This window comes from Podarcis pityusensis (assembly GCF_964106645.2).
Source record: "Podarcis pityusensis genome assembly, chromosome: 6".
Lineage (NCBI taxonomy): Eukaryota > Metazoa > Chordata > Lepidosauria > Squamata > Lacertidae > Podarcis > Podarcis pityusensis.
The window spans coordinates 3,703,507-3,715,405 of record NC_138030.1 but is presented as its reverse complement, the minus strand read 5'-3'; the positions used below and the strand labels follow the sequence as shown (position 1 = coordinate 3,715,405).

Sequence of the window (11,899 nt, the reverse complement as noted above, 5' to 3'; positions counted from 1 at the left end):
GATACCTGGGGCCCCCTCTCCTATTCCCGTTTTCCAAGAAGCAAAAGGAGTCTTCAGCCCACACTGCAGAATTCTTATCTTAAGAGAGAAAACCCACCTCCTTCCCTATATATGGGCTTTCCCTCATCACCCTCCACCTCAAACACACAGAAGTGAGAGGCAGGAATGGAATAGATGCTCCTCACCCCTTCCCGCTGAAGAATAAGGGACAGTGTATGAGAAGGGAGGAAACAGAAACATCTGTATTGGTTGTCAAAGCATACAAAATACAAAATGAGAAAGGCAGCTTTTGTCAGCTGAAACGAAACAACTCGAGAGATGTCAGCCTCGGAAAATGCAAATATTCAGTCAAACTCCGAAGTATAAAGCACAGCTTGACGCTCGTTACTCTTCCAGCCCACACGGTGTAACATGCAAGTTACAAGAATACCTGAATACAAATTACACCAATTGTGAGGCTTTTAGTAGGATGGGATAACAGCAGCTTTTGATTTCCTGGCACCAAAAAGCCACCGCCTTTCGGAAGGAGGAGGGAGCAACCCATAATACAATGGGAATGAAGCTGCAGGGGCAGAGAGGGAACAAGCTGTACACAGCAGCCCACTCCTGAAGTGCGTTTCTGGCCCTGGGTTGCAGACGAGAAATCAGCTGCTTTTCAGCAAAAGCAACAGCGCAACTGCTTCTGTTTCCCCAGGTCTTTGCTGAGGAAGATCAGAGCAGCATTGCATGTAGCAGTGCTGAATCTGGCAAGAATCTGGGCATAGCTGTGGTCGTAATAAAAAGAGATCACATCTGTGTAGCTCTTTAGAGGTTTCAAACCATGTCATGTACACTGTGACCCTTACAACAACTTTGTAAGGTGGGCCAGTATAGTATCCAAGCGCCCAACTTATTTAAAGGACTATGTTGTTGGACATGTAACACTGTCGATCTAATGGAAGTATGTGAAATGTAACCAATATGTTTTTGTGCCTAATTGATCCATTACGTGTAGTGCTGTATATTAAGGAAATCATTACGATTGTAACTAACACCTTATCTCAGTGGGGAGGGGTGTTATGTCCTGAAGTTCTCACCCTGGGCCAGCAGGGGGATACAGTAGATAGTTTTCACTCAGGTCCGCATATGCAAATAAGGAATTGAAGGTGAAGTTCAGTGATTGGATAGTTATAGAAAGTTGTTACTGTTGCTTTGTACTTGAACGCTATATAAGCAGGCTGGCTGAACCCTTCAGCCCAGTTCTGTTCTGGCCTGTGAATAAACAAGAGCTGTGTGAAGAATTACTGTGTCGTCTGATATCTTCACCCAGAACTTAACAAAATGTCTAGAGAAGAGTGGCTTGTCTAACAGCATGTGTGTGTGTGTTGACTGAAGGACTCTTTGAATCCAATACGTTACAGCAACTATCTATGTTTTGACAGAGAATCCAAATGCTGCAGTAAGCTTTGCAACATTTTGGTGTTCTCCGTCTTCGATCTTCCTGGCGGTAGGCTTCCAGTGGGGGGAAATCTCAGGCCTACCTTAATAAGTCACAACCTTTGACCCTCTGATCCCAGTCACATAGCAATGAGAGGCACGAAGGGGAATGTCATTTGCACTGGAAGAATAAAGCTTCTGCAACTGAGACATGGTCAGCCGCAGCTTCTTAGTCACATACAACTCCCCCTGGGAAAAAAACACCCCAATTAATTGTTATTATTTTTAAAAAGGAATCTTATTTCTGAAATGTCAACCTGGCTCCACGGCGTGATTCACAAAGCACCTATTGTTGCTCTGGCTCTGTGCAATAAACAGGCAAATCACTAATGACTTGCAGTCTAGTTAAAAACAGAGATAAAAGCCATCAGTGTGCATGGCAACCACATTAGCACATACCGAAATAGACCAGACCACAAGATTCCGTTGCTAAATGGCTTGAAGGATGTCAGCATCCATAGCTTCACAAACAGGCAGGCGTTGTGTCGTCAGAAGGCTTGGACCAGGTTCTGGTGTGCACCAGAGCCTTGTTTCCCCCACCGGAGGGAGGCGATTCCCCTAACCAGGAAAGTGGAAACTACGAGGCTATTTTGTAGGGGAGGTTGGAAGCTAAGGATCGGTCTGGGTCAGGGAGGTCTCATCAGCATGTTCAGTGCTGTGCTTGCCTTGACCTGGAGCGCTTGGGAACATAATGCTAATAGCCTGTCAGAAGAACGTCATGGTAGGTCCCAGTCAGGACCTGGAGAAAGGTCAACTCGTGCCTGGCCAGCTGGGTGAGTCACATCTTACTTCCCTCTGGACACAGATTCTTCTAGCTCAGAATTATCTACTCTGACTCTCCAATCAGCTCCTCAGCCCTCCTAACCTGAGATCTGTTAACTCAAGACATTGAAGGTGGAACCTGAGACCTTCAATATTCACGGCATGTTCTCTACTGCTAAGATCATGCCCTCTGCCTCTCTAAACTGAGCTAAATAAGCATCCTTCTTGCCATGGGTAGGTATCAAACAGATGCCACCATACAGAGAAATGCATAGAGGTCCCAGTTCAGCTTGCAAAGAAGATAGCTTTGTGTTCCGGAGATTGCAGAAGACCAAAATACCTGTGAAAACGACTGGGGTTGAGAGAGACCCATAATGATATTGAGTGCAGCTGCCCGGGGTCAACCTCCGGGCAGCTGAGTTCCAGTTCTCTAAAATGTCCTGAAATTGAATATGCATTTGGCATAGTTTCCTTACTCATATGTGAGGAGCTTACATAAATCGTATAAGTGCAGAAGACGAGTCACTGAATCATAGCACAATCCATTCTCTTTCCAAGGCAAGAGATATTTGTTACATAAATGTACATTAAAAGTCCCTGCGTTTGTAGAACCACCAGCTTGTTCCTGCTCCCCTGAGAAAGAAGTTCATTCCAGTTTTTAAAGCGAAGTCTCTGCTTGTTCCATCCTCAGGGATTTATCCCTGGGCAAGAGATGGTTGTAAAAACGTTGAGCTCCGTGGAGTTAATTTCTTTGGCATCTTGCGGAAGCGCTCGAGATGTCTTCACTGCTGCTCCCCGATGAAAAAAAGGAAGACACCAGAGACCTGTCCTTTGTAGTGTTGCAACCAGAGGCAAGAAGCATCAGCAACTTTCCTGCAAGTAGTCATGAATTCCCTCCAGAGACTAACTTGCCTCTGATTCTGGGTGTTCTGTCTGACCCTGATGCCTGCTTAGAAAAACAGTAAAGATGAACGTGAAATTGGAGGAGAGGCTCAGCGTCTAAAGGTTGGTGCAGAGTGGGAAATTATGGAATAGGCGCACAGAGCTCTCCGAAAGGGGGCAAACAAACTCGTAGAGCACCCTTTGCAGACCTGGTGCCCCAGGAAGCTGTTGGACTACAATTCCCATCAGCCCCAGCAAACATGTGCAGGCACCATTGGGAACACACTGCAAATTGTGCATAAACAGCCGTCTCTCCACCTGCCACTCACCCCACATCACACATGGGGGAAGCAGCTTTGGGATCCAGGATAGGCCTCATCAGGGCTATGGCCAGGAGGCTTCCCAGCGCTGGGTTAAGACTTTTGGGGGTGGGGGGATAGGTGATTTTGGCTGGCTAAGGTCAGTGGAAGGAGATTGGCCTCTCTTCCCTCTCTGTGCATTTTCTTTTGCCTCCTTCAGCCCCAATGAAAGCATATCCAGTATACCTGAAGGAGCGTCTCCACCCCCATCACTCAGCCCAGACACTGAGGTCCAGCACCAATGGCATTCTGGGCGATTCCCTCACTGCAAAAAGCCAAGTTACAGGGAACCAGGCAGAGGGCCTTCTCAGTGGTGGCACCTGCCCTCTGGAACTCCCTCCATAGCGCTCAACTTTCCCCTTTATTTAAGGGAAATTCCCTTATTCCGAATAGGATTCCTCGCAAGAAAAGGGAAAAGTTGACAGCTATGACTCCCTCCCACCAGATGTCAACTACCAGACTTTTAGAAGACATTTGAAGGCAGCCCTGTTTAGGGAAGCTTTTAATGTTTGACGGACTACTGTATTTTAATATTTTGTTGGAAGCTGCCCAGAGTGGCTGGGGAAACCCAGCCAGATGGGCGGGGTATAAATAATAAATTATTGTTATTGTTATATTATTATTTTTCAGGGTTCCCTGGAAAGATGGAATGACTTGACTGCCAAGCCAGTTGACATCTACAGCACGATCTTGTCTTACGTGTGGGTTCAGTTCCAAAGGTACTGCATATACAGTGGTGCCTCGCAAGACGAAATTAATCCGTTCCGCGAGAGTCTTCGTCTAGCGGTTTTTTCGTCTTGCGAAGCAACCCTACTAGCGGCTTAACGGATTAGCGCTATTAGCGGTTTAGCGGCTATTAAAGGCTTAAAGGCTTAGGGGATTAGCTGCTAAAAGGCTATTAAAGGCTATTAAAGGCTTAGCAGATTAGATAAAGGGGGGGGGAAGCGAAAAAAAAATCTCTAGACTCGCAAGACATTTTCGTCTTGCGAAGCAAGCCCATAGGAGAATTTGTCCTGCGAAGCAACTCAAAAACGGAAAACCCTTTCGTCTAGCGGGTTTTCCGTCTTGCGAGGCATTCGTCTTGCGGGGCACCACTGTACACTGAAATTGCATATATCCAAACCTTTGAAGCTGCTGCCCCCATGGCTAGCGGGTAATGTGTGGGGAGAAAAAAAAACCATACTCCCAGTGCCTGTGGCTTCTTCTTATTAATATTATTGGGTTTTATAAACAAGAAAAATGTTATACAAATAAGTATACCAAGTTTTCTCATGTCATTTGTATATCACAACCATAGCATAATAAATGTGGAAAAAAAATCTCCATGTTTCATTACTAGTGGTCAATGTATAAGTTCTTGGTTCATGAATTGGTTTAAACAATTAGGAAAAAGAAGGAGGAAGAGAAAAAGGGGGGAAGAGGGGGAGGAAGGAATGGCGAGTGGGGTGGGGTGGAGTGGTTATGCTTCTATTATACTACTTAGTGTCAGTGTTACTTTTATGGGTTCTCTTACTATAATTATTAATTAATTAATTTATACATACCCCGCCTATCTGGCTGGGCTTCCCCAGCCACTCCGGGCAGCTTCCAACAAAGTATTAAAATACAGTAGTCTGTTAAACATTAAAAGCTTCCCTAAACAGGGCTGCCTTCAGATGTCTTCTAAAAGTCTGGTAGTTGTTGTTCTCTTTGACATCTGGTGGCGGGTGCCACCACTGAGAAGGCCCTCTGCCTGGTTCCCTATTCACCTGTTGTATTTCCTTGGTGGTGAGAGAGGTTGAGGTGGCCTAGCGTGTGGTTGGTTGTCTTTGGTTGGCTGCAGTGAGAATTGTTTTTGTGTGTGAGCAGGGTGTGAGTATGTATTTTTGAATCAGGTTAGCCAGATTGATTTGTATGCTGTCGGCGGATTACTGTTGCTGTCTTGTTGGGCTGTGTATGTGATAAAGGGGTAGCCATACCGGGGTGAAGGCATCTTCTTCTATTTGTCCCCATGTCAGTTTGTTGGCTAGTTTTTCTAATAGGCTGTTTCCCAGACTATTTGGTACCACTGGTCCATGCTTACTCCTGACAGGTCTCTCCAGTGTCTGGCTATGATGTTTCTGGCTGCTGAGAGTAGGTGGATTATGAGCTCTTTGTGGTGTAAGTGGGCATTATTGTCTTGGAAGATGTTTGCAGGGGCTGCCCTTGAGACTGACCCAGAAACTCCAGCGGGTGCAGAATGCTACTCCTTACGGGGTCCTTGCCACAGGATCACATTCACCCAGTGCTATACCAGCTGCCCTGGCTCCCGGTGGAGTACAGGATCAGGTTTAAGGTGCTGGTTTTAACTTTTAAAGCCCTCTATGGCATATGACCCTCGTACCTACGGGACCGCCTCTCCTGGTATGTCCCACAGAGGAACTTACGGTCTTCAAACAAAAACATCTTGGAGGTCCCAGGCCACAGAGAGGTTAGGCTGGACACAACCAGAGCCAGGGCTTTTTCGGCTGTGGCCCCGATCTGGTGGAATGCTCTGTCACAAGAGACTAGGGCCCTGTGGGACTTGACATCTTTCTGCAGGGCCTGCAAGACAGAGCTGTTCCACCAGGCCTTTGGCCAGGGCACAGTCTGACTCCCTCCTTTGGCAGTCTTCACAGAACTCTAGCCCAATGGTTGCCATTAATTTGATTTGAATTAATTTTATAATGAAATGATTTTAGAATGTTGTATTATTTTATTGTTGTTAGCTGCCCTGAACCCGGCTTCGGCTGGGGAGGGCGGGATATAAATAAAAATTTATTATTATTATTATTATTTATATGTGGTCTAAAATGCCCAACCCAAGCCTTTAGGATAGGGAAGCCTGTGCCTTTAATTAGGGGCAACCCTCCACCACTTTAAGGTTCTCCAACTCTTCTGCACCACATTGGAGAACCCCATCCTTACCCAGTCGCCTCCATTTCCACTCTGATCTGCTTCCTCCGCTTTTCATCGATGGGGTAGGAGAAGAAGACTGCCATGGAGGAGAGCAGCAGGGCAATGGGAACAGGCGCCATGAGAATTTGCAGCGTCAGGATCACCTGGGGGTTATGTGTGCAGTCCGTGGCTCTGTAACCTGCAAAACTGGAAATGATGGCTTTTTTTTAAAAAAAAAGATTATTTCTTTGTTTATATGCCACTTTTTCCTCCAAGGAGCGTGGTTCCCTTCCTCCTCATTTATCCTCACAACAACAACGCTGTTAGGAAGGTTAAACTGGTGACTGGCCCAAGGTCACCCAGTGAGAGCTCCATGGCCGAGTGGGGGATTTGAACCCGGGTCTCCCGGGTTAGAGTCCAGCACTCTAACCACTGCACCACGAGGGCTCTTAAGCCAGCCCTGCCTCTAGGTAGGCAAAGTAAGGCCTGGGGGCCAGATCTGGCCCAATCCGGCCCGCGGATGGTCGGGGAATCAGCGTGTTTTTACATGAGTAGAATGTGTCCTTTTATTTAAAATGCATCTCTGGGTTATTTGTGGGGCCCAGTGGCGTAGCGTGGGGGGTGCCAGGGGGGCCGGCCGCACCGGGCGCAACATGGGCGGGGGGCGCGCTCGCACTAGCAGCTCTCTGCCCCTACTAAAATCCACGGGTTAGGGAGCCCGCGCTCGCTCGGCTTGGCGAGGAGGTCGCGGAAGGGGGAGAGCGAAGCCTTCTGCCGCGGGCAAAAAAAGGAGAGGAAGCCGGGTGGGCGGGCGGGCGGGCTGGCTGGCGGGGGTCTGGCTGCGCCTGCTGCTGCCGGTGCAGGGCAAGGCAAGCAGAGCGAGGAGGAGAGAGGGGGGAAGGGGGGGGAGCAGCTAGGAAACGCTGCGGTGTGGAGGAGGAATCAATTAAGGAGAGAAAGCGAAAAGCCTTGGAGAAAGGGAAAAAAGGAAAGAAAAGAGGCAGCTCCAGGAGAGCGCGGGGGAAAGAGAAGCCTCGCTGCTGCTGCTGCTGCTGCTTGGGAGAGTAAATTACTGTACTTGCCTTGCCCCGGGTTAGGGGGCGCAAATTATTTGCCTTGCCCCGGGTTAGGGGGCGCAAATTACTTGCCTTGCCCCGGGTGCTGATAACCCACGCTACGCCGCTGGTGGGGCCTGCCTGGGGTTTTTACATGAGTAGAATGTGTGCTTTTTTAAAAAATGCATCTCTGGGTTGTTTGTAAAAGGTAAAGGTAAAGGGACCCCTGTCAATTAAGTCCAGTCATGAACGACTCTGGGGTTGCAGTGCACACCTCGCTTTAAAAGCCGAGGGAGCTGGCGTTTGTCCGCAGACAGTTTTTCCGGGTCATGTGGCCAGCATGACTAAGCCGCTTCTGGGGAACCAGAGCAGCGCATGGAAACACCGTTTACCTTCCCACCAGAGCAGTACCTATTTATCTACTTGAACTATTGATGTGCTTTCGAACTGCTAGGTTGGCAGGAGCAGGGACCGAGCAACGGGAGCTCACCCCGTCACGGGGATTTGAACTGCCGACCTTCTGATCAGCAAGCCCAAGAGGTTTAGTGGTTTAGATCACAGCGCCACCCGCAGGGCATAGTAATTCGTTCATTCCCCCCCCCAAAAAAAATATAGTCCGGCCCCCCACAAGGTCTGAGGGACAGCAGACCGGCCCCCTGCTGAAAAAGTTTTCTGACCCCTGCTCTAGGTCATTCTCCTTTCCCAGGAAGCGAAAGGGATTTTGGGACAGCGTTTATGGCTTAGGAGCAAGAAGGCTGGAACGAGGGAGCTTACTGCAGACTCATGGTGGAAATCCCAAGGGAGAGGCCGGCGGCGAGCTTGTTGAAGAAAACGTAGAACGAGTAGAAGAAAGCTTCCAGGTTGAGGCATGTGGGGTTCTGCAGCTTGAAATCGTCCACTGCATCTGGAAGCATGGACCTGGGGAACAGGAGGAGATCAAGTCAAGCGGTTTGCACCTGCAAGACAGTCACCACAGCATCAAGCAACAATTCACCCATGAACGAGCAAATCTAAGGTTGCTTCAAGACAACTTCCCTATTAAGCATAAATCTCAATGTTTTAAGGGACACGGGTGGCGCTGTGGGTTAAACAACTGAGCCTAGGACTTGCTGATCAGAAGGTTGGTGGTTCGAATCCCCGCGACGGGGTGAGCTCCCGTTGCTCAGTCCCTGCTCCTGCCAACCTAACAGTTCGAAAGCACATCAAGGTGCAAGTAGATAAATAGGTACCGCTCCGGCGGGAAGGTAAACGGCATTTCCATGTGCTGCTCTGGTTCGCCATGCTGGCCACATGACCCGGTAGCTGTCTGTGGACAAACGCCGGCTCCCTTGGCCTATAGAGCGAGATGAGCGCTGCAACCCCAGATTTGGTCACTACTGGACCGAATGGTCAGGGGTCCCTTTACCTTTACCTTTACCTTTAATGTTTGATATCCAGTGATAAAAGTTTCCCCCATATCCTCTCATAGAGGTTTTTAGTAACAGATGCTGTACACACTTGGAAAACGCAGCAAGTGAAAAGATAAAAAACAACAACAGTCAGTCCCTTTTCAGCTCTGAAAAACCAGTGCATCCATTAGTTCCTTAAATAATAATTTTGGATTCTTTCTACTTACCATCTGTTATTTTCCCACAGTTTCCCCCATTATGCTTTTATAAATGATGTATGGGATTATTTGTGTTGTGTGGAATTCTCTAAGTGAAAAGGATGGCAGATCATTAGTTTCTTTAGTACTATGCCCTACTGTGAAATTATTATGGGAAGATTATATACGTCATTATAATAATATTAACTTTACTGGCTGGAGAAGCTGCGTTTTTTGGTCCCTGCTCCTGCCAACTTAGCAGTTCGAAAGCACGTCAAAGTGCAAGTAGATAAATAGATACCGCTCTGGCGGGAAGGTAAATGGCGTTTCCGTGCGCTGCTCTGGTTCGCCAGAAGTGGCTTAGTCATGCTGGCCACATGACCCAGAAGCTGTACGCTGGCTCCCTCGGCCAATAAAGCGAGATGAGCGCTGCAACCCCAGAGTCGGCCACGACTGGACCTAATGGTCAGGGGTCCCTCTACCTTTGCCTTACTCAATGTTTTTGCACAAAGTCTGCAGGGAGATTGCCTGTCGAGTATTCATTCTGATTCCTTCGCAAGGAATCTGCGTCAAGCAAGTGCGGTTCCCTCCATCATTTTCCTTATCTCAGAAAGTCCACCAGCAAAGTAGCAACTGTCGGTGCAAAAGGGACGAAGCCCAGGGACTCAGATTTCCCAGGCACTCGGGGACTTTACTAAGCTACATTTGCCCTGGACCTCGCAGAGCTGCTGCCAGTCCCAGTGGACAAAATTAGCCCAAAATCGAGATACAAATGTCCCCAAAGGTTCTGACAACCCTCAAGTTGGGGGCACGATGTGCCCTGGGAGCGGTAAGGGTGCTAGAGGAACAAGGTGGGCTCTTAGGAGCTTTGCTGGAGCTAATAATTTGCTTTGACCCACTGGAAGGGCCTTGATCATCTAGAGAGAATAATTGGGTGCACTCTTCCCACCTTGGATCAAATCTATGCTTCCAGGTGCCATAAGAAAGCTGCAGAGACAGCGCAGGATAGTGCGCACCCCGGAAATGATCTCTTTCAGCTTCTGCCTTCTGGAAGAAGGTACAGGGTTATAAAGACTAGGACTAGCCGCCTGAGAAACAGTTTCTATCCAAATGCGATTTTGGTTTTAAACGCAGTGTAAGGTAGTCTCTGTGGGAGTAAAGTAAAGGTAAAGGGACCCCTGACCATTAGGTCCAGTCATGACCTACTCTGGGGTTGCGGCGCACATCTCACTTTATTGGCCGAGGGAGCTGGCGCACAGCTTCCGGGTCATGTGGCCAGCATGACTAAGCCGCTTCTGGCAAACCAGAGCAGCACACGGAAACGCCATTTACCTTCCTGCCGGAGCAGTACCTATTTATCTACTTGCACTTTGACGTGCTTTCGAACTGCTAGGTTGGCAGGAGCAGGGACTGAGGAACGGGAGCTCACCCCATCACGGGGATTCGAACTGCCGACCTTCTGATCAGCAAGTCCTAGCCTCTGCGGTTTAACCCACTGTGCCACCCGTATATTGTATTTAATTAGGGGGTATCAGAGTTTTTAGGGGGTTAACCAGGCTGGGATAGCAGGCTTGTTGGTTTTTGAATGTCTGTTGTAGATTTCTTCAATTTCATTGTTCTGCATGGGACAATGACAATAAAGATTATCGTATCGTATCATCGTATCGAAAGACAGATGAGATTGAGGGGCAAGGCCGGCTCATCCATTAGCCTCAGTGAGGCAGTCACCTCAGGCAGAAGGCTGGGGAAAGCTGGGAGGGAAGGCAGATCTGGTTCACGAGGAGCGGGCCCCTTGCCACCTTCTGTGCCTGCTGCCTGATGCCATTGCCACCCCCAGCCTCCCATTTTCTCTCCCACTGCCTTCAGAGTATCGGGACTTCCCTGGGCCACCTCCAGCCACCTCATTTTGTTTTGCCTCAAGCGGCAAAATCTCTTGGGCTGGTCATATCAAGGGGCAAGTAGGAATTACAACAGAAAACTCCAAAGGGAAAAACTTGCTGAAGCAAACACAGCAGCAGACCCTGTTATAAATCTCTCTCATGCTTGGTTTTCTCACACCCATGTGCCTAGCGCTGCATTTTATGAACCAAGTGCCTCTGAGAGTTCCCGGAGTGCCGAAATGCTGGAAAGCATAGCACGGGATTTCAGGAAGCTTCCGTCCGGATGCGGTACACCCTCCCCAGACGAGCCCGCTATTGTTCGGGACTTCCCTTCCGCTCACCATGGCAACAAGTAGAGGACGGCGAGGCTGCTTCCTGCCAGGGCGACCATGAAGACGTAGACCAGGAAGTTGTGGGTCACGACCGTGATAACAATGAGAGACGGGATGATCAGCTGCAGCAGACAAGGTGAGCAGGAGGAGGAGAGGAAAGAAAAAGAGGAAAAGAGCCACCTCATCGACAACTAGTAGCCAGGATGGCTACCTGATCTACCTACGCTGCCAGAGATGGGATACACCTAAATGCAATTTGTGGGAAATCACAAGTGGGGAGAGTTGTTCTTGCACTCAGGCTTGCGGGATTCCTATGGGGGTCTTGTCACAGAAGCATGCCAGTCCGTAATCACACAGTTCAAAGATGGGGTGAACTCTTTAGTTGCAAAAATTCGACCTCCACACACTTGGTGGGATGTCAGGCCTAATGAACACAGAGCTCGTTCCTGCTGGTCTTCCTCCATCAGTTGTCAAGACGGAAAGCCCTCACTTCCTCACAGCCATCTACCGTATTTTTCGCTCTATAGGACGCACTTTTTCCCCTCCAAAAATTAAGGCGAAATGTGTGTGCGTCCTATAGAGCGAACGCAGGCTGTGCGGCTAAGCCCAAAGCCAACACAGGGAGATGGAGCACTGCGCAGCGCTCCGTCTCGCTGTTCTAGCTTGGGGATGG

General features: G+C 48.8%; 1 protein-coding gene across 7 annotated transcripts in view; it reads right to left on the bottom strand.

The window, feature by feature from the left end:
- Positions 1–216: 216 nt before the first annotated feature.
- LOC308480001 (sodium-dependent lysophosphatidylcholine symporter 1-B-like) overlaps positions 217–11,899 on the bottom strand; it is a 44,245-nt gene continuing 32,562 nt past the window's right edge. For 6 of the 7 annotated variants that reach the window (XM_081011183.1, XM_081011187.1, XM_081011185.1 and 3 more), the window contains exons 11-14: positions 11,236–11,348; positions 8,204–8,347; positions 6,405–6,581; positions 217–3,187 (exon numbers count right to left, since the gene is read on the bottom strand). In XM_081011183.1, coding sequence (XP_080867309.1) covers positions 3,142–3,187; positions 6,405–6,581; positions 8,204–8,347; positions 11,236–11,348 — 480 coding nt within the window. In that variant the 3' untranslated portion in view covers positions 217–3,141. The remainder of the gene's footprint in view (positions 3,188–6,404; positions 6,582–8,203; positions 8,348–11,235; positions 11,349–11,899) is intronic. The other variant, XM_081011184.1, reaches the window with a different exon arrangement.